The sequence below is a fragment of the Clinocottus analis genome, unplaced genomic scaffold, assembly GCF_023055335.1.
Source record: "Clinocottus analis isolate CAN_PGR_092001 unplaced genomic scaffold, fCliAna1.0.p SCAF_12, whole genome shotgun sequence".
NCBI lineage: Eukaryota > Metazoa > Chordata > Actinopteri > Perciformes > Cottidae > Clinocottus > Clinocottus analis.
This window is the reverse complement of record NW_027175843.1, coordinates 190,298-213,441: the sequence shown is the minus strand read 5'-3', so window position 1 is coordinate 213,441 and position 23,144 is coordinate 190,298. Positions and strand designations below refer to the sequence as shown.

The window sequence follows — 23,144 nt, the reverse complement described above, 5'->3', positions numbered from 1 at the left end:
CTGGCATAGCTACTTAGCATTCAGGGCACAGATATCCTGAAATGCTTTCAAACCGCCGGCCCTCTTTCTCTCTCTCTCTCTCACACACACACACACTCCCACACACACACACACACACACACACACACACACACAGACACACATTTCATCTGTACAACACTCGGCCTACACTGTTCCTCTTTTGGGCTCCAATGAGAAGCACAGCGCGGCTGTGGGATGACTGCATGTGCAGGAGAACAGGACACTGTGTGTGTGTGTGTGTGTGTGTATGTGTGTGTGTGTGTGTGTGTGTGTGTGTGTGTGTGTACTGACAAAACCATCTCCATCCTCCAGCTCTGCTGTAATTACACATAACAGTCTTTTCAGGGCGCGATGCTGAATAACAGTTCAGACAGAAAACAGAAGACGGAGAGCAGAAATAGAAAACGTTCTCTCGGCCCCCCGTCTCGACTTCTCACACAAACACACTCACAAAACCCACAAGCACACACTCACACGTACACACTTGGCATTGTAAGAGAACCTCAGTATAAAGATTTAATGAAACTGTAGGAGACGTCGCCTGCTGGGCCCTAAATGTTTAAATGCTGCTATTTGGTGCTGCCGCCGTGGGAAGAGGGAGTTTCCTGTGGTAATCCTTTGTCAGTGGTCTTCTTCCTGCTCCTTTGCCACAACCGTTTCCCTGAGGCATAACTACATAAATGTCTGTATGATGTAAGCTTTGCATAACCAAAGAACTGCTAATGTGCGGCGCTATGAGAGCTGTAAATGTGCCAAAAACCTGGAGCCATGCACGAGCCAGAAAGCAGAAACACACCTCACGAATAAAAACTGGCAGAAAAGAGTTGTAAAATATTGCAAAGACAACTTAAAGGGTGTTGTGCCATGTGCCGTGAGCGTGGTGCCACCTGCTCGTGGATCAGAGGAGCTCCTGGGGGGTTTCATGGAGCTCCATGCACAGAGACGTCCTGGACCAAACCTGGCTGCAGGCTTCATTTAACATCGAAGAAAACAGTGACATAGATTTTATCTGACAGCCGCCGCCCACTCGCACTCTTCTGCTCTCTCTCTTTCTCTCTCTCTCTCCATCTCGCTCTCTCTCTCACTTATTTTCACACTCTCTCTCTCTCTCCTCTGTCGCTATCTGACAGATACACACACATTTACAAAACGTGATGTTCATCCCCCTGAGCTGCGATCCAGGGCCAGCGTGCATAAATAAAAAAGAGCCATTAAGAAGCTCAAAGCAAAGCACAGTGTCTGCAGCCGGCGGTGCAGTTGTGTCATTACCACCAGAGATGTGTGCTGAAGGCTGTTTGTGGAGCTCTGGGAGCCGGCGGGCCCACAGAACCGCTGAAAAGTACAACCAGGAACTCCAGTTGGCTGATTAGCATGTGTGACGTGTTGTGATGCTGCATGCGGGTCGAGAGGAACTCCCACGCTGAGTTGTTCTCTCCTGACTGCTGTCAGGATGTAATGTGTCCCAGGGTCAGTCCACTGCAGAGTAACTAAGTACATTTACTCATTCAAATGATGCTACTTTAGCGTTATGCTAACGACGCCACCACATACATGTCTGACAGCAGTTTGATCTCACATTGAAAAGCATGATCTGCTTATAGAATATGATGCACAGTCATAGATTAAAGGCTCTGCATCCCCTTACAGGAGCGTATATCACAGCTTTAGTTATTGCTGCTGAAGAGAGCAGCTCAGGTGGGAGCTGTGCAGCGCTACTGTAATACCTCTAATGCTCTAATAACAGGAATGATGGAGCTGTAACTTGTCCTGCAACAAAGCAGCAGCAGCCTGAGATCACACAGACAACACGGCAGCGCTGTGGCCGAGCTGTGCAGCGTCTCTGAGCTTCATCACAGTTAAAGAACATCTGCATCTCAACCAGCGGCACTAAACCTGCTTTTAGTTCGAGTGTTTTTACATCCACACGATTAAAACCTACAGTAGCTTTAGTTTAATGCTGCTACTTGAGACAAAACACAAGAGCAGACAGGAAGTTAGCTGACGCAATGCAAACAAAAGCAACACAACATTTGTGTAGGCTTGAGGGGCTCTTACCATGCATTTAAACAACACAAAAGACGCTCTGCACAAACGATGCAGGATGAAAGAAACCCGACTAGTGCCTCATATTGGTTATGTTTCATGTTTTCATGTTACTACACATTAAGTTGTCATTTACACAGACACTAAAACAGAGGAGTGAGTAACGAATAACTCGTGTTTTTTGTACTCATGTACATCTTGTGCTTACATCCGACAATGTGACGAGCGTCACTCTGCTGAAAGAAACCATGCCGCTCACACTGAGAGTGCAGTTTTCACACTGTGGAGGAACATTTGCATATTTTAGAGCTCGACTGATGTCCTCTGTCTGCAGCCAGAGCGGCTGAACACAAAGGGCTGAGCGACCAACATAACAGCAGATCAATACCAGGCTCTCTGCAGCCATTAGAGGGTTGTGACCGTGGACCAGAATAGATGGATGTTAGCCGCTGACACTGTCTGCATTGTGGCGGCTACACGCCACGCACATGTGGTCATTAACACGAACACCAGATACATCTTTAAACCTCGAGGCCGTGCACAGACAATGCGTCGAGTGAGGCTGCAGCATACCAGTGCTTTTCAAAAATGTAATTCATGAGCGGCAGAAAAAGGAGGACAACGAGTACAAAAGGAGGAGAACAATCGTGCTACTGTTCATCGACAAATGATGGGCAACGGCTGGCATGGTGCAGCAGGAGCCTGAGCCGCTGAACGAGCGTCAGCGCGTTGGTGCCACCTAGTGGTCAACACAGAAACATCCATCAGTCTGGTCAGAGGAAGCGCTGCAGCTCTGCACGGCTCACAGCTCCTGATGGAAAGATCAGACGTTTGATGAATATCAAAGAAATGTCAAAAAAGCTTCAACACAAAGAAAACACACAGTGTGTATTCCATTTATATCAACCACCAGCGTACGAGTACAGCGCTACATGTGATTAACACGTCATGTCTTCAGATGGAAACATTCATTTTCATCTAATTATCTAATTATGCACACAAAGGAAGAACGTATTGAACAGATGTAATATGAATAAACAGTAACGGACCAAGAGGCTCGAGCCTTCATTTTGGAGCGAGTCGTCCTTTAATTAGAGCATCGGTGGTTTTATTCATAAATCAATAAGCCAATAAACTTTGCAGTGGGTTATTTTTGTTTTATCTCTCTTTATTGAAGAATACATATATCATCAAAAATAATATGAAAGGTTTAAAAGCCTTCAAAGCACCGTTCAGTGTGTGCAGACACCCGTTCATCTGTCCCTCAATTTACAGTTTTATTCACACAAAGATTCAACAATTATGAGATCAACACAAGAAGTATGTGACAAAAAAAATGAGAAAAAAAACATTTCCTCGTAAATCAACATCTTTGCATCTAAATATAAAGGAAAGGCAATAAAAGGAAACAATATACAGATTCTATACAGTCACAAGCGAGCTAAAACAGCTGGAAGACAGTTGGAAAAATACTCTAAAAACAAGATTTAAAAAGATGTTTAAACATGAAATAGCATCAAAGAGCTGAGATAAACCCATATTTACAGAGCTGTACGTTTGTAAAAGACATAAAAAGTAGGAACTGACTTTCAAACTATAAACCAAACGCGTTGTTTAGGTTTCAGCTTTTTATCTGAAGATCAGCTGGACGAAGCTTCTGGAGGGTTTGAAGTCATCTTCAGCCTCAGATCATGAAGGAATTAGTCTGTTTGTAGTGTTTGATCTGCAGAGAGAGAGATGTACACAATGAATCATCTCTTTAATTAGCTCGGCGGCGTATCAGCAACTTAACAGGATGGAACGACGACCGAGTGAAGAAAACAACATCACTCACATTACGGATGGGAGGAGGAGGAGGAGGAGAAGGAGGGTAGTAGGACCTGGTGCTGCAAGACAAAGGGTCTGAGCTCATCAACACACAGTGACACACAACTACAGGACACACAAAGACACACAACCGGAGAGGGGAGAGGGGGGGGGGGGGCTCACCTTTTAGTGTTCCTGTCTTCTGTTCAGAGAAACAACAAAGAGGAAAGTTAACATTCAGGATCTCTTCATACTGACCAGAGCAGCTGAACATGTGTCTCTGTCTGCCAGCGCTGGAGAGCGATTAGCACATTAGCATCTTAGCACATTAGCACATTAGCACGACTCTAAGTGAGCATGAAGACTCTTGTTTCTGTCCGGCAGACTAATGGAAACCAATATTCTCTCTGGAGGGAAACGTCTCGTTAGCAGCTAAACGCTCCAACGTTCACAGATGACTTCATCTGTTTGTTTGAGCAGCTGTTTGTACTTTATGACCTAAAACACCAGGAATACATCACTGAGACAAACAGCTCCATCACGGAGGGAAAAGAGAATATTTAATGCAACTCTGCAATAGTGAATTTGAGATTCATGGATATGCTTTTCAAATATATATATATATATATATATATATATATATATATATATATATATATTATTAGTATTAATATTTGTAATTTTTTTAATTAAATTACCTGGTTTTAAAATATTTTTTTTCCTATTTTACTTAATAAATGCAAAATACCTCAACTGTAATAGTAATGAGTGCAAGACAACCTGTGACCTCACACACACACACACACACACACACACACACACACACACACACACACACACACACACACACACACACACACACACACACAGTACTCACTGCTGCAGCAGCCTCGGCGTCGGCACACACACACACACACGCAGCAGAGGAGGACGAGCGTCACCAGCGCGGCGGCGCCGGCGATCAGCACCGTCGTGTTCAGAGGGTCTGAGGAGAGAGGAGAGTGTTCAGGCTGTGCAGAGCAGCCGCGTGGAAACACACTCACAGCTCAACAGCAGCGCTTACATTCAATCACTTTCAGCTGCTGGGCCACGCAGCTCTTCGGCGCCCCCACGCTGTTGGAGGACTCGCAGCGGTACATCCCTGCGTCTGTCTTGGACACGCCCTGAAACTTCTGCTCCAATCAAAGACAAGGAGAGAGCGGCGTCATGCAGCAGCTCGTGTACTCATCAGTGCATTAAGTGTGTGTGTGTGCGCGCGCTCACCAGCGTGCCCTTGTGTGTGTCCACGTTGTACGGCGTGCCGGCCGTGACCGTCAGCGCCTTGTTGTCTTTGTACCAGCGGTACGTCGCCGGAGGAACGCTGAGTTTGTCCTTACAGAGAAGCTCCAGGCCGGAGCCCACGAACACCGAGCTCGGCACCTCGCAGGCCGGGACGTGAGGAGGCACTGAGGAAGAGGAGGAGGAGGAGGAAGATGATGAGCAGCGCCAGCACAGCGGCGGACAGACATGGACGGGTTTCATCCATGTCCAGCTTTAAACGCTCAAAGGGTGACTTGTGTTGAGCTTGTTGTTGTTTGTGGATGTAAATGAGTCTCAGGATTCATTTCTGCTTCAAAGCAATAATTAAAGCAATAATCAATAATAATAAAACAGCTGTTGAGTAGACAAATGACAGAAAGAAACTGTAGCAGACACTGTGTGAGCAATAAATCCTCCATCTCTGTTTCTTTAATTACATGTTGAAACATCTCTATATTTTATAATATTGTTCTTTTTCTAGAAAATCCATGTTAAACTGTAATATTGTGAAAATGTGTTTTCAGCTCCTAGAGAATTATGTTTCCTCACACGCGTGACAGCAACACGCTGAAAACCGCGCTGCAGTTTGCAGTGTGTGACTGACACATGCTTATTAATATGTGTAACAGAATATTTTGAGTATTTAATATCAAAATCCATCTTTCTCGATTTCCATAAAGCAGTTGTATTTAACCTTGAGCTTGAGGGCGAGTGAACGTGACCGACCACTGCCCTCAAATGCTACACAACACACATCCTATGCTACACAACACACATCCTATGCTACACAACACACATCCTATCTTACACAACACACATCCTATGCTACACAACACACATCCTATGCTACACAACACACATCTTATGCTACACAACATACATCCAATGCTACACAACACACATCCTATGCTACACAACACACATCCTATGCTACACAACACACATCCTATGCTACACAACACACATCCTATGCTACACAACACACATCCTATGCTACACAACACACCCTATGCTACACAACACACATCCTATGCTACACAACACACATCCTATGCTACACAACACACATCCTATGCTACACAACACACATCCTATGCTACACAACACACATCCTATGCTACACGACACACATCTGAAGGCACGACGCGCGTGTTCGCGTCCTACCGAGCACGTTGAGCGTCACGGTGGCTTCCCCCAGCGTCACGTGGTCCTCGCTGGCCGTCACCTCGCAGCGGTATTCCCCGGAGTCAGTCTGCGTGACGGCGTGGATCGTCAGCGTCGCTCCGTCCATGTCGGCTCGTCCTGCGTAAGAATCTGATGGAGGGCGGAGCTTAACGCACGGCTACGAGCAGGTGGATCATGAGGTAATAATGAAGGACGGCGGGAGGGAAGCGGCAGCACGTCAGCTGTCTGCTCAGAGTCAATAATTCATGTGTTCAATATCTTTCACTCACCAGTGAATTTGTGGTTAAAGAACACGAAGGTCACTCCCTTCCCTTTCTTCTTCCACTCGATCCGAGGGTTCGGGTCTTTCTCTGTCCTGAACTCACAGGACAGCATCGCGTCTGAGGACAGAAACGCGCAAAAACAATGACGTCATGACAACTGACGATGGATTGATTTGCAGGTTATTTCCTGTAATTTGTTGTTTTTGTTGTAATTTGATTCACATGATGCTGTTTATCTTGTTTACAAATGATTCTCAAACTCATTATGTCTGTTATTCTCATTGAAAAAGATAAGAATGTTTTATGTTTGATTATATAAATCTTATTTTTCAGTGGGTTGTCTGTTAATTTCACTGATATCAGAGACGATGTCTCATCTTTTAAAATTGAATCTTGTTAAAAAAAAAATATATTTTTTTTAATTTATTTATTTATTTTATTTATTTATTTATTTATTTATTTTTTAATTTTTTAAACAGTTTTAAAATGTTTTATTTATTTCTACTTCTTAACTGTGTATTGTTTATGTTGTTATTATAAAGCACTTTGTGACCCTGGTCTGCGAAAGGCACGATACAAATAAAGCTTCTTCTTCTTCTTCTTCTTCTTCTTCTTCTTCTTCTTCTTCTTCTTCTTCTTCTTCTTCTTCTTATTGTTATTATTATTATTATAATATCTTTTCTGTCTGGTTGTTCTTCACTGTGACCTTGAACACATCACACCTCCACTCCTCTCACAGTGCAGATACATGAAGCGTAACGTCAACTTTTCTCTCGTTTTTGTTATTTTTCTCTTCATATTATTTGGAACTCGCTGCAGTTCATTGGAAAAGTAGTAACATTTAGTAAAACGGGTGTTTTAAGTCGCTCTTTTATTTCTATTTCAAAACATTGAAGAGAAGACAAAAGTTCAAAGAAGCCAAAGACATAAACCCCATGAGACAACGTCGCCCTGCAGGGTGAACAGTGGCGTCACCTGTGGGCTCACCTGAGTGCTCGTGGACCTCCACTCTGGGTCTGCTGCTGCTCACCGTCACCGAGTCCGAGGCGTGACCTGCAGAGAGGACCGAGGTCATCGTTACGTCGTCTTTACGCTTTTCTTCTGCTCACGTCGTCAACGAGAGGAACAACAACATCTCCCTGAGTTCAACACGTGGAAACAGCTCAAGATGTTTCTGGATCTCTGGATCTGAGTCACACGTCATGGTTCATGCGCAGAAACACAATACAAAAGTGATGTCACCCACAATGCATCTCTGCTCCCAGACACAGACCGTGGTTGCACACAGACACACACACAGACACACACTGTGTGCAGCATGCTGGTGGTACCAGGGACGGGGCAGGAATGCAGGTGATGGATGACTCTGTGACGAGCTGCGTTACCCCGACCTGATAACCTCTGCTGGGGAAGAGCTCCTCCAACACACACACACACACACACACACACACACACACACACACACACACACACACACACACACACACACACTACATCACCCTCCCCCACAAAAATGTACACAAACGTTTTGAAAATGTCCAAAACTGGCAGCTTGAATTCCTTGATGACGGATTTCTATGGCAACAAGTTTTCACAGCTAAAAAACACAACTTTACCAAATGTTGAATATGAATATATATATATATATATATATATATATATATATACATATATATATATATATATATATATATATATATGTTTTTATATATACATATATCAATTAATATTAATCAGTTTTTTATGTACAGCAAACTTAAATATGAAGTGAACATTCGCTAAAGGTGTGTGTGTGTGTGTGTGTGTGTGTGTGTGTGTGTGTGTGTGTGTGTGTATGTGTGTGTGTGTGTGTGTGTGTGTGTGTGTGTATGTATGTGTGTGTGTGTGTGTGTGTGTGTGTGTGTGTGTGTGTGTGTGTGTGTGTGCATGCTTTTCTTTCGCAGACAAAGAAGCTCTTTGTGACAGTAACCTTACCCTTCTCAGCTGGCATTAGAACACACACACACACACACACACACACACACACACACACACACACACACACACACACACACACACACACACACACACAGTGGTATCTGCTGGTTGAACCTTTAACCTTCAGTCTAACCTAAACCTGATTTAACTGTTGAACTGAGTTTTGCCGCGTCAGCAGAAACTCTCACATCGTTTTCTAAAACAGAATTTTAAAACATTGAACTCAGGTCAGAGACACGATGTCCGTCATATTACAATCAATACCAATCAATAGCATCAGCATTGACTGGACACGAGGAAAGAACATAGAAAGTTACTTCTCATGACTCATAACTGCTGAAGTCTGAATCTTTAAATCTAGAAGATGTTTGTTCTTCAAGTGTAAACAAACAGCAGAAAGATGAAAACACCTCAAAGCTGTAATTATGAACATGAAGCAGAAAGCAACTTCAAAAGTCTCCAGATAGCGAGTGTGTGTGTGTGTGTGTGTGTGTGTGTGTGTGTGTGTGTGTGTGTGTGTGTGTGTGTGTGTGTGTGTGTGTGTGTGTGTGTGTGTGTGTGTGCAATCAGCGGGTCAGGCGGGGGTTAGGTTATCTTCAGATGTTGGATCTCCTCCGGGCTCCAGATGTTTCATCACTTTGTGGATCTGCAGCACCACTTCCTGCACAATGTCCCGCTCTGAGCGGGTCCCTGAACGCACCACGGCGCCTCCGCTGAACAAACCACATCTCACACGTTAAGGACTCAAAACCACCGTCAGGCTGCTTCAAGTGGAAATACTGAAGACTGTAGATATAGAAAATATAGAATGAAATATAGATCTGTTGCACGAGGCCGAGCAGCATCGCTTAAAGAAAACAAAACATGTTTCTTCACTAAAATACTTCATCTTTGTGTCTTCATCGTGTATTTCTGACTGTACAACATATTGAAGAAGAAATGGAAGAGAACTCTTCCTTTTTCCTTTTTGATGATTTTATTTCGTCTTTAAATTTGTCTTTAAAGATTAAAAAAGAAATCAAACAAAAACAATAAAGATAACATGTTCATATTGAGCTCCATTTGAAAGGTTATGCTCCACCATCACATTGTGCTTTGCCTCACAGTGAAGTGAGTTAAGGGATATTGTTGTGATTGTTTTTATTTCACCATTTTCAAATGATAATCTGAGTTGTTATGCTAGAGTATCATGTGTGCAAATACGTGTAAATATAGCAAAAGCTCTTAAAACCTGTAACATCATCAATTGGTCAACACTTCCTCCTCTCAACACGTTCAGCAATGTGTCTTTTACTCTTCTGCAGAATATTTGTGTGCGATTCTTAGCTCGTAATAGTTTGATAAATGTTGAATAAGCAGAATCAACTCACTGTGCAACAACGTGACGAGCAGCAGCGGCAGCATCCTCATCGGGGGCGTCATGTCTGCTCTCGGAGAGGCGCAGCCGCGTGGAGCTGCGTGTGTGTGTCCGTGTGTGTGTCCGTGTGTGTGTTCAGTGGAGATGAGTTGGACTCCAAACTCTCAGCAGCTTCTTCAAGTTTCATCTGCAGCACGTGCGCATTCTCGCGGACCCTGGACAACTGACGGGGCGCGCGCACAGAGCGGAGAGACGTGTGTCTCAGCCGCAGAGCATGCTGGGGGATATCAGCTGCTTTTATTTTGGCTCTTTAAAGACAGTCAGAGAATCTGTTTATCAGCATTAATGAGAATGAGACCCTGAACCCCGCAGGAGCTGCAGGATGTGCGCGCGCAACGAGCTGATGACACGAGCCCAGAGCCCCAGACCAAAAGAGAAATGCATTAAACAAACATTAGACATGTTTGCTTGCATGAAATTCAGATATAAACAATGATCTTGGGATCTTACGGTCTGTTCATAAAATCTGAAACTTTTCTCACAAGTTACCAAAAGAGTTAGCTCTTTAGTTCAGTAAAACACAGGAAGTGTGTTGTTCTCAAGTGAAACATCACGCTTGAATAGTTCTTTAAGCTCCTGTTAGTATATCAATAAAGTAATTATCTATCTATCTATCTATACATCTATACATCTATACATCTATCTATCTATCTATCTATACATCTATCTATCTATCTATCTATCTATCTATCTGTCTATCTCTCTATCTCTCTATCTATCTATCTATCTATCTATCTATCTATCTATCTATCTCTCTATCTATCTCTCTATCTATCTCTCTATCTATCTATCTATCTATCTATCTATCTATCTATCTATCTATCTATCCATCTATCCATCTATCCATCTATCCATCTATCTATCTATCTATCTATCTATCTATCTATCTATCTATCTATCCATCTATCCATCTATCCATCTATCCATCTATCTATCTATCTATCTATCTATCTATCTATCTATCTATCTATCTATCTATCCATCTATCTATCTATCTATCTATCTATCTATCTATCTATCTATCTATCTATCTATCTATCTATCTATCTATCTATCTATCTATCTATCTATCTGACCATCTGAGCAGCTAAAGCTGGATCACCAGCGTGTGACAGGAGCAGCTGCTGCTGAGCTTCTGTGCTCCTGCTATTGGGTTTCTCACCAGCTCCGGCCGCACAACAGCTCATTGTCGCTCTTCTTGTTAATGTGCACACATGCTTACATTTGTGGCCATATGCACACACAGAGACACACACAGAGACACACACAGAGACACACACAGGGACACACACAGGGGCAGCCATGCAGACACGTGTGCACACGCATACGAGAGAAATACAAAGTCAAACAATTTCTGTTGCAGCACCTGTTCATCAGTAGTGCAGCTGCTCTGTGAGCAGCAGACACTGCTGCCATGTGACACACACACACACACACACACACACACACACACACACACACACACACACACACACACACACACACACACACACACACACACACACATCCAGAACAACACAGCCCCCTACTGCTCACTTCACACAAACGTGGATCACATAAACACATCTCTCCTTCACTGGGACTCTGATGATGATGATGATGATGATGATGATGATGAAGACTCTCATGTGTTGAGCTCTCTGGAGACAGTAAAGTGAGAGGAAGAACAGCTGTTCTCTCACTTCACTGCTTACTTCAGACCTGCATGGGTTCAAGGTTCCTTTTGTATTTTTCATCATTACGAATGTGTTTAGTTTCAGTTTCAGTTTCTTTAGTTTCACTGTTGATGTTTAATTAAAGTTCAATCTGAGGAGCGAGTGTCAACTCAAACCAGAAAACGAGAGCGTCCCAATACATATGTAAATATGTCCCAATACATATATAAATATGTCCCAATGCATATGTAAATATGTCCCAATACATATGTAAATATGTCCCAATACATATGTAAATATGTCCCAATACATATATAAATATGTCCCAATGCATATGTAAATATGTCCCGATACATATGTAAATATGTCCACATACATGTGAATAACTTGCATGTGGCAGAAGCAGCAGCATGACTACAGCCGCTCACATTTTGCTGTTTGCAAGCCAGCATGATTTAGTGTTTTTTCTTTTACCCAGAATCCTCTGCTCAGTGAATGAGCCAGAGGGTCAAAGCTCAACGTGGATGTTATAATGAAGAACTATTTCCCAGATGAATGCTTACTTCCTGCAGCAGTGTGTACTTTGTGAGGGCGAGTGTGTTACCAGTAAAAAGATAAAGAACGAGATATGAAGAAACACAACGACTACACACTTTACTTTAAACACTTCATTCATGAGCAGCTTTCATACAGACTGGTACTTTACAGCCAAGTGAGGAAACAACAGAGAGGAAAAGAGACACTATGGAAACCATTGCAGAATTAATACGGTTAACTTTTCAATTAATAATTTGAAATGTTCACGGAAACACAAGAAAGAGCTGGAGGCTCAAAACAAATCCATGAACTCTCATTTAAACTGAAGAAGCAGACCCTAACCCTAGGAAGCACTTCAAGACCCTAGGAAGCACTTTAAGACCCTAGGAAGCACTTTAAGACCCTAGGAAGCACTTCAAGACCCTAGGAAGCACTTCAAGACCCTAGGAAGCACTTCAAGACCCTAGGAAGCACGTCAAGACCCTAGGAAACACTTCAAGACCCTAGGAAACACTTCAAGACCCTAGGAAGCACTTCAAGACCCTAGGAAGCACTTCAAGACCCTAGGAAACACTTCAAGACCCTAAGAAGCACTTCAAGACCCTAGGAAACACTTCAAGACCCTAGGAAGCACTTCAAGACCCTAGGAAGCACTTCAAGACCCTAGGAAGCACTTCAAAACCCTAGGAAGCACTTCAAGACTCTAGGAAGCACTTCAAGACTCTAGGAAGCACTTCAAGACTCTAGGAAGCACGTCAAGACCCTAGGAAGCACGTCAAGACCCTAGGAAACACTTCAAGACTCTAGGAAACAAAGGTAGCTTAGCATTCAGTGAGCGCTCGTGAGGTTCTAGGACTTAGTGGAAGATGATGGTGATGATGATGATGATGGTGGTGATGATGGTGGTGATGATGAAGGTGAGGTGTGGAAGGTAAATGTTTTTTAACCATGACAAAGGAAACATTCACTGTGATTCAGTGAAGTCTGATGAGGAAACACACGGACACACTGAACCAATGAATGACGCTGCTCGTGGTCACATGACCTCCTGAAGTCTGAGGTTCATTCACAGCCTTCAGTTACAAAACATCTTACTAATATTAATACTAATAATGAAACTGAATAACAGATCATTTATTTATGTCCAGACGGATTCACTTTAATATCCAGAATCTGTAACAGTTGATGGTTTTGATCAGCTGTGATTGTTTACTTTCCTCTTTCACAACGTTCCCGTTCTTCTCTCCTGACGAGGAAACGAAAAGAAAATGAGAGCTGTTGATAAGATAAGAGAGCAGGAAGGCCTCGTTATGACTTACCGACAGAAATAAAGGGGCCGGACTAATCATGCTCATAAAGATGAACCAAACTCAGATAAATAGAAGTCCAGAAGAGACGAGCTCATGAACACATGAACACATGAACACATGAACTCATAACTCATCGGACAGTAAATCACAGTTTGGAATCCTGAAAACAGACGAAGATGAAGACGCTGGCTTTGCTCTCGCTGAGCCTCGCAGGTAAGAGACCAGAGACTCTTTCTACAGGTGTGTTCTCCAAAAGAAGGATTTGTGTTTTAGTCTTTTAACATTTCAGTCACTGAAGACTTCGCGTTGAGTCTCAGAGGTCAGACGGTAATGTTCTGTTCGGACTGAAGTTAAAGCGTTTCTGTGAGCTTTGGTCCTCACAGAGATAGTTAAGCATTAACAGAGTTATCATAACACATTGTGTACAAATCATTCTTATTCTTGGTTATTGGTGAACGCTTTACATGATTGATGAGCATCTTATAATATATATTTCTTTCTGGAAAGTCCAATCACACAAAAATAAAGCTAAACAACCAACAACAGAGTAGGTAAATCAATAAAATAGATTTCAACCACATTAGCATGACTTCATAGTTTCTCTCTCGCAGCCGTGAGAGGAATCTGCCTTCTCCATCATGGTATCTTGTCTTTCCTGCTTGCAGTGACTCTGGCGATGCCGCTCGCTCCTGGAGCAGAAGGAACCCCAGAGTTCACCGGACAAGAGCAGCGCCCCCCGGTGGCGGACTGGGTTCCTGTGCAGGGTCACGTGGTGGTGGAAGAGCCGGCGCCTGGAGTCAGGCCGGCGTCCAGGGAGCAGAGGGAGGAGGACCAGGAGCTCAAGGTCAAGCCACGAGCTCCAGAAGAGCAAGAGGGCGAAGCAAAGACCGAGATTAAGAAGGAGCCAGATGTTAAAGCAAAGACCGAGATTAAGAAGGAGCCAGATGTTAAAGCAAAGACCGAGATTACGAAGGAGCCAGATGTTAAAGCAAAGACTGAGATTAAGAAGGAGCCAGATGTTAAAGCAAAGACCGAGATTAAGAAGGAGCCAGATGTTAAAGCAAAGACCGAGATTAAGAAGCCAGATGTTGAAGCAAAGACCGAGATTAAGAAGCCAGATGTTGAAGCAAAGACCGAGATTAAGGAGCCAGATGGTGAAGCAGAGCCAGATGTTAAGGAGGAACTGAAGGCCGAGGTCGAGCTAGAAGTACAAGTGAAGGCTGAACTAAACGCTGCTGTGGAGCCAGAGGTGGAGATGCAGCCAGAGGTCAAGGGCAAATCAGAGGTGGAGGTCAAATCAGAGGTGGAGGTGAAATCAGAGGTCGAGCCAGATGTTCAACAACAGTTTCAGGGGCCAACAAACGTCGCGGCTGAAACAAGTCAGGAGATCAAAGAGAAGCACATTGACATGGAGGGAAGATCTGAAATGGTGGGCGAGCCAATCATGGAGCTGGAGCCGCTGGCTGTCAATCATCCTCTGTCAGAAGGGGAGGGGCTTATGAGTGAGGGGGACAATGTTTTGGATGAACGGCCAATCATGGAGCTGGAGCCGCTGGCTGTCAATCATCCTCTACTAAAGGAGGGGGAGGGGCTTATGAGTGAGAAGAACACTGTTTTAGGGGAAGAGCCAATCATGGAGCTGGAGCCGCTGGCTGTCAATCATCCTCTGTCAGAAGGGGAGGGGCTTATGAGTAAGGGGGACAATGTTTTGGATGAACGGCCAATCATGGAGCTGGAGCCGCTGGCTGTCAATCATCCTCTGTCAGAAGGGGAGGGGCTTATGAGTGAGGGGGACAATGTTTTGGATGAACGGCCAATCATGGAGCTGGAGCCGCTGGCTGTCAATCATCCTCTGTCAGAAGGGGAGGGGCTTATGAGTAAGGGGGACAATGTTTTGGATGAACGGCCAATCATGGAGCTGGAGCCGCTGGATGACGTCAACATGTCTGAAGAGAAGCTGGACAACACGGAGATGTCAGACGTGGAAAAGTCTCTCATAGCAGCATTTCAGAACCCAAATCTTGTCAATGAACGTATGCCAGAGGGGGAGGGGCTTATGAGGGAGATGGACCACGTTGTTGATGAAGAGCCAATCATGGAGCTGGAGCCTGAAGAGGTCGTGCCAGAGGCCGCCATCTTGGAAGGAGGGCCAGCGTTGGACATCATGGGGCAGCCGAGGCCGTCTTTAAATCAGGCTTCAATCATGAGGCAGGGAGTTAAAAACCCTGAAGACACAAAACCATCACCAAGTCAAGACCAGCAAGGTAACGAGCACACACACACACACACACACACACACACACACACACACACACACACACACACACACACACACACACACACACACGAACAACACGGACGAGTGCAGGCAACACAAACATGTGTTTCTTTGTAGAGTTTTGTTCAAGATAGACTTGAAAGAAATGTGAACTTCTTTAAATAGAAACAATAGAATGATGTAATCTCACATTTGGCCACAGGGTGGCGCCCTTGTCCTGGTGTGATACTCGATGGGAGATGTTACGAGTTCTTCAGAGGGCCAAAAACGCATGCAGATGCACAGGTATGTAGACTGAGATGCACCATGACACCAATGTATGAACATTGAGACTCCTAAAGATACACCCTGCCGTGCATAATCCCACCCTGCCGTGCACAATCCCACCCTGCCGTGTACAATCCCACCCTGCCGTGCACAATCCCACCCTGCCGTGCATAATCCCACCCTGCCGTGCACAATCCCACCCTGCCGTGCACAATCCCACCCTGCCGTGCATAATCCCACCCTGCCGTGTACAATCCCACCCTGCCGTGCACAATCCCACCCTGCCGTGCATAATCCCACCCTGCCGTGCACAATCCCACCCTGCCGTGTACAATCCCACCCTGCCGTGCATAATCCCACCCTGCCGTGCACAATCCCACCCTGCCGTGCATAATCCCACCCTGCCGTCTGTTTTCTTGCAGTTCTTCTGCCAGACTCATGTCTCTGGGGGACACCTGGCCTCCATCACGAGCCAACACATCCACACAGAGGTGATGTGGATGATACAGCAGAACAACGGAGGACTTCCTCGCACCTGGATTGGAGGATTACGATATTTAGAGGTGTGTGTGCTCAGGCGGGGAGTTCGGGGTCTTAAATCTGTTCATGATCATGTAGCCTTCACTGATCACATGTTTCATTGCTGTGTTTATGTATGAAGTGAGTTAAAGTGACTCCTCCCTCTGATGTCTCATCCATTCACCTGTCAGACCGGGCGCTTCATGTGGTTGGACGGATCCCGCTGGAGTTATTCTGATTGGCTGTTGGGGGAGCCCAATAACACGGCCGGTGTGGAGGAATGTGTGGAGATGCTGGGTAAGAGTCTGTTGAAGCCGAGCCGACACTTTCATGTGACACCAAAGAGAAAAGATGGACGCCAACCGACGCGTCTCTGACTTCCTGATCTGCTGATTGTTTCAGGAAATGGAAAGTTCAACGACTTCACCTGCTGGGAGGACCAGGCGTTCCTCTGCTCCTACCCTCGCCAGTGAGCTGCTTTTGGAGGCCACGAGGCCACAAGGGTACAAGGGCACAAGGTTACAAGGTTACAAGGGCACAAGGCCACGCCTCCAGCATGACTCAGTGTGTTGAATGCATCAGGACTTTAAGCACGTTTCACAATATATTCAAGTATGATCGAATCTGTTTTAATGTCCTGTGAATAAAAACACATGTGATGTGTTCATGAGCTTGTTGTGCTTATTTTCTGTATGAAGGAGAACACTCATGTAAATGTGTGTGTACAAGTGTGTTCCAGTATCTTTATTAGTCTATTAAGTACCAAGAAGTGTCTTTGAATATCTAGAGGAAGCGAACACGGACCTGAAAGCTTTTCATTTCTTTCTGTGTGTCATGTTCGTTTCCTCTGAAGCAGCAACACATAGACTGATATTTACACACCTGAACAACATCTCACATGTGTTTTATTAATACACAACATTAGTAAACAGCCCTCGAGGCTGCAGAGACTCACACTTTAGTTTGGGGATGCAGTTTTTAAACAAACAGGTTTAAATTATGAGGGTTTAAAGGAACCAGTGACACACCACCAGTCTGTCGTGTGTGTGTGTGTGTGTGTGTGTGTGTGTGTGTGTGTGTGTGTGTGTCCTTCTGTCAGAGTGGCATCCAGACTCATTGAGGTCCAGCGTTCCTCTTCTGCAGAGCTTAGTGCACATTAACTGATGGACTCATGCTGTGAAGCCTGCAGGCTCTCGTGCAGCAGAGAGACTCTGACTCATTTTCCACCGGCCTCATGACCTCTCGCTGACCTTTGGATGCAGACGTGAGGACGTCCTCCTCTGGAGTGATGAGCTGCTCGTCTCACCGGTTCTGTCCTCTCCTGCGTCGTTGCATCAGCACACAAACTGCTTCACTGGGAGGAAACTTGGTTTGAGGCTTTTTGAGCGTTCTCCATTGTTCTTCTACCTGGAAACGTGACCTTTGCTGGATTTAAGAGATCACAGCTGAACGTGCATATCCTGGCCTCGCTGCACATTCTAAACATTACAAAATCATATTTTTAGAATCTGCGTGTCATCCGATCCGGTCCGTCCTCATCGGCTGCATATTGCAGAGATTCAAACGGGAACATCTGTGCGTGATATCGTTCAGCAACAATGAGTGATAAATGGAATATGGAGATCCCCGAATACCTGGACGGCTCTCTGTGTCGCCGTTAGGAGAGAATGAGTCAGCGCTGCTGCTGCCAGCGCGAGTCTGCTGCTGCTGCTGCACCACCAGCTGCTGCTGTGGAGCTGTGTGTTGATGCACCGAGGCTGTGAGTCCGCCAGCGTGTGTGTGTGTGTGTGTGTGTGTGCTCGGTCATACGTGTGTGTTACAGACAGAGTCTGGCTTTACACCACCCACTTTCACTGCAGAGAACATATTTTATATATATATATATATATATATATATATATATATATATATATATATATATATATATATATATATATATATATATATATATATATACACACACATAATACAGTAGTAATCTGTGTTGTGCTTCATGTCAGTGTACACATAACACACACAGGGTGAGGACTTTTGTTGCATCTTTCACATTAATCTTCTGTCATCTCTCCAACATTTTGTTAATTAAAGGCATGAAATGCTCAAAAGTAATAATAAAAGTTGATGTTTGATGTTGTGCAGAGTTTCCTGCAGTCAAGAGGAATGTTGAAAGAAAACATGAACAACTCAAAGTGGATGTAACAACTCAATAATGTGTCTTCAGGGCCTGAAACAGTTGAGATCACAGCCTCTTCTCCTCTGGATTATCTTCTCATAAGAGGAGGAGGATGATGATGAAGAGCAGGTCAAGAGACGGCACATTATTAAAATGATGATGATGGTTTTAGAAATGAACATCATCTCATGTGAAGCACAAATCCATCTCACACATTTATAAAACCTCAGACACCTCCGCCTCCCAGGATGAGCATGAACACATTACTGTGTTCATGTGTTCATGTGTTCACGTCCCTGCAGCCGCCTCCCTGAAGGCGAGAAGAAGAAACACACAACACTCTGAAGATGTAGAAAATCCTGAGAGAATACAAAACGCTGGATCTGATCTGAAAGTCATAAAAGAGGAGTGGATGTGTGTGTTGGGAGGGGTCAGCGCCGCTCATCCCTCTGTCAGATTACTAATCTGTTCCTCTAAACACGGCGTCCCCAGCGATGCTGCGTTCATGAGCACAGGAACAGAAAGAGTGCAGAAACAGACGGAAAAGAGGAAGAAGAGACGTTGCTGCCTTCAGGTATGTTTCAGCAACAGAAACTTGTTTTTTGTGATATTAATTCTTTTTGCATGACATCAAACTGAGAGCTTTGTCTTGGTCTCTGGCTGGAGGTCCAGCTGAGCGACCAGCGGGTCCAACCAGCTGCTGCCGGGCTCCAGACGGGTCCAGTGACAGTTTCATGCAGCCAGAGAGACTCCTGACTAAACCGAGTTAAACATTTACTGAGCTCATCATTTAACCATAAACACTGAAAACAACAAAACAACATCAAGCGTTCTTGTGTTTGTTCAACGAGATCAAACGTTCGACGGTAAAAGAAACTTTACTGAACTTCTGCAGAGAATCAAACTATTTTAAAGTCTGTTGTGTCTAAACAGTAAAGACATGTTGAACTATTGTTTGATCTTGTATTATTATGTATTCTCTTCAGTCATTTTTCATCCTGTGACATGAAAAGAAGTCGTACATTTCAAACATATTATACATATTTTCTGCAGAATCTTTTCAATGTTTCATTAAATTTTTGTTTGTGTATGTTTTTGATTTCTCTTGTTTGTATTTGTATTTTCTGCTCTTGTGTTTATTGCAATACACAGAAGGAGCTTCCCTGCAGGTGACCTACTCCATCAGAGCAGGTTGTGTTTGCTCTCGTCATGGAGATGGAGAGACGGTCCAGACCACAGGAGCTCCACAGAGAGAGAGAGGACGGGAGCCAGCGGGCGGAGCAGAGGCCCACGGGCGGAGGTCAGTGTGTGGACACGGAGGAGAGCGTGCACGTCAGTGTGTTGCACTGCTGGTGTGTCTGTGTGTGTGTGTGTGTGTGTGTCTGTGCTGCAGAGACACACACACACAGATGGACTCTGATGAGTCCCATCAGTCTGCAGCATGTGACCTGTAGCTTCTCCTCTGCAGCGTCAGGAGACGCTCCGGACCGGAGCAGCATCCTGCAGCAGAGCGTCCAGCAGCAGCAGAGCGTCCAGCAGCAGCAGAGCGTCCAGCAGCAGCAGAGCGTCCTGCAGCAGAGCGTCCTGCAGCAGAGCGTCCAGCAGCAGCAGAGCGTCCAGCAGCAGCAGAGCATCCAGCAGCAGAGCGTCCAGCAGCAGCAGAGCGTCCAGCAGCAGCAGAGCGTCCAGCAGCAGAGCGTCCTGCAGCAGCAGAGCGTCCTGCAGCAGCAGAGCGTCCAGCAGCAGAGCGTCCGCTCCGCTCTGGGGGAGGAGAGCTTCTTCATGGCCGGTCATGACATCAGCATCCGTGAGTCTCTGGACTCGTTCGGCGCTGTGGTCTGGCCCGCGGTGCGCGCTGTGTGTGTCTGCACCTTCTCTGCTCGCTCTGCTGCTGCACATGTGGTAATGAAGGTGTTTTGCAGGCGATAGCTTTGAGCCAGTTCTTGGAGAAGAACCGGCATGAAATGGAGCTGGAGGACAAGGCGGTGCTGGAGCTGGGAGCCGGGACCGGCCTGCTCTCCACTGTGGCCAGTCTGCTGGGTAAACCTATGAGAGAAGAGTCAATGCAGCTCACACGTCATGAAGTAACATCGTAGCTCATAGCAGACTTTTCCCCAACTGTAATGCAACAAAAGATGTGTTATTTAAGTCGTGGAGTGTTTCACGGTGACGCTAGAGGGAAACCACGAAGGTTATTGCATTATTACGCACTGAACGTCTCAGACGTTACAGTTTTACATTTTGGCTCGTTGGAGGAACTGTTGGAACTGGAGGAAACGTCAGCGCGTCACTAAAACACTGGGATCATTGTTTGAGGACAATGGAAATCCACCCACAACAAAATGTTCTGCATTGCTAACGTGCCAGCAGGCCGGCGCTGTGAGGACAGAGATGATCTGCTGGTTCCTCTGGGAAGCATGCAGTTTACTCCAGATTGAATCAAACACACAACAAACAACTTCTTTCTACGGTTTCCTCTGTTTCCTTCAGAGCTGTGACCTGATTAACGATCATATCAAGTTATTACAATTCATCCTCAGATGAATATAAACCATTTCACTGCAATCCCTTCCAATGGTCATTGAGACATTTCACTCAATATCTTAAATGTTCAGCGTGATGCCAGAGGAACAACCAGAGGATCAAAGTCCAGCGGGTTCATGCTCAGACCTCAGACGGCTGTTCAACATGAAATGTTAACGTCTTGTCGCTGCATCACTGGAGATGAAGTGAAGCCGTTCTTCCGCTGCTTTAATCTCTTTTCCAGGTGCGTTGGTGACAGCGACGGACCTGCCGGACCTCTTGTCCAATCTGACCTTTAACCTTCTGCGCAACACCAGGGGCCGGTCGCGCCACGCCCCTCAGGTGGCCGCGCTGACCTGGGGTCAGCACCTGGACCGAGACTTCCCCCAGCCGTCCCGCCGCTACGACTACGTGCTGGCGGCCGACGTGGTGTATCCCCACGGCCGCCTGCAGGAGCTGCTGGACACCATGCGGCACTTCTGCCGCCCGGGCAGCCGCACGACGCTGCTGTGGGCCAACAAGAGCCGCTTCCACTCCGACGGCCAGTTCACCCAGAGCTTCCAGAGGAGCTTCCACAGCACGCTGGTGCAGGAGCTGCAGGAGGTGAAGATATACACGGGCACGGCCAAGGAGGAGGGATGGAGGGATGGAGGAGGGATGGAGGAGGGATGATGGAGGAGGAATAGAGGGATGGAGGAGGGATAGAGGGAAAGGAGTAATGGAGGGATGGAGGAGGGATAGAGAGAAGGAGGGGAAGATATACACGGCCACGGCCAAGGAGGAGGTGGGATGGAGGGGAAGGAGTAATGGAGGAGGGGTAGAGGGGAAGATATACATGGCCACGGCCAAGTAGGGATGGAGGGGAAGGAGTGATAGAGGGATGGAGGGATGGAGGAGGGATAGAGGGATGGAGGGGAAGGAGTAATGGAGGGATGGAGGAGTGATGGAGGAGTGATGGAGGAGCTTGTGATGGAGGGATGGAGGAGTGATGGAGGAGCTTGTGAAGGAGTGATGGAGGGATGGAGGACTGATGGAGGAGCTTGTGATGGAGGGATGGAGGAGTGATGGAGGAGCTTGTGATGGAGGGATGGAGGAGTGATGGAGGAGCTTGTGATGGAGGGATGGAGGGATGGAGGAGCTTGTGATGGAGGGATGGAGGAGTGATGGAGGAGCTTGTGATGGAGGGATGGAGGGATGGAGGAGTGATGGAGGAGCTTGTGAAGGAGTGATGGAGGGATGGAGGACTGATGGAGGAGCTTGTGATGGAGGGATGGAGGAGTGATGGAGGAGCTTGTGATGGAGGGATGGAGGAGTGATGGAGGAGCTTGTGATGGAGGGATGGAGGGATGGAGGAGCTTGTGATGGAGGGATGGAGGAGTGATGGAGGAGCTTGTGATGGAGGGATGGAGGAGTGATGGAGGAGCTTGTGATGGAGGGATGGAGGGATGGAGGAGTGATGGAGGAGCTTGTGATGGAGGGATGGAGGAGTGATGGAGCTGCAGCAGGTGGAGATTCCTGAGCTGTGAAGCTGTTGTGTTTTTCTCTGATTTAAATGAAGGTAAAGTGAGTTTCTTTCTGTCTTCACACTAAAAGCCTCCAGTCGGGAGGGAAATGTCTTGAAATAATATTTCTTGAGTTGCATTTGGTGCCAGTTTGTTTTCCTTTACATGAATAAATACAATTCCATCATAAATTGGTGCATGAATAATGACCCGAGCGTTTCCTTTCACTTAAAGTCCTTAAAATGAAACAACCATCAGATCACATTTCAAAAAGCTTTTATTTGCCAACATGTTTTCATACAGTTGAGTTATAAATGTATTCAACATTTGCTCCACAAAGTGTTTAAAATAAAAATGATTTGCTGTAAA

The 23,144-nt window shown here is 45.6% G+C and overlaps 2 protein-coding genes across 4 annotated transcripts; one reads left to right on the top strand and one right to left on the bottom strand.

Annotated features, from left to right (window-relative positions):
- Positions 1-2,737: 2,737 nt before the first annotated feature.
- On the bottom strand, positions 2,738-10,174 carry jam2b (junctional adhesion molecule 2b). Of its 3 annotated transcripts, XR_011077309.1 has the most exons (11): positions 9,965-10,174; positions 7,605-7,670; positions 6,624-6,734; positions 6,334-6,483; positions 5,134-5,315; positions 4,934-5,042; positions 4,748-4,855; positions 4,054-4,072; positions 3,899-3,950; positions 3,652-3,787; positions 2,738-2,875 (listed from the first exon to the last, which is right to left on the bottom strand). XR_011077309.1 is itself a non-coding variant. In XM_068572604.1 (10 exons), exons 1-10 carry the CDS (start codon positions 10,014-10,016, stop codon positions 3,749-3,751), a joined length of 888 nt encoding a protein of 295 aa, XP_068428705.1. In that variant the 5' UTR covers positions 10,017-10,174; the 3' UTR covers positions 3,231-3,748. The 3 variants fall into 3 exon arrangements, 2 of the variants coding, with proteins under 2 accessions (XP_068428705.1, XP_068428706.1); XM_068572604.1 differs by lacking the exon at positions 2,738-2,875 and having other exon boundaries at positions 3,231-3,787; XM_068572605.1 differs by lacking the exon at positions 2,738-2,875 and having other exon boundaries at positions 3,231-3,787; positions 4,054-4,069.
- Positions 10,175-19,959: 9,785 nt separating this feature from the next.
- mettl21cb (methyltransferase 21C, AARS1 lysine b) lies at positions 19,960-21,945 on the top strand. The gene is made up of 5 exons (XM_068572987.1): positions 19,960-20,050; positions 20,219-20,316; positions 20,431-20,598; positions 20,673-20,790; positions 21,518-21,945. Exons 1-5 carry the CDS (start codon positions 19,960-19,962, stop codon positions 21,943-21,945), a joined length of 903 nt encoding a protein of 300 aa, XP_068429088.1.
- Positions 21,946-23,144: the final 1,199 nt, after the last annotated feature.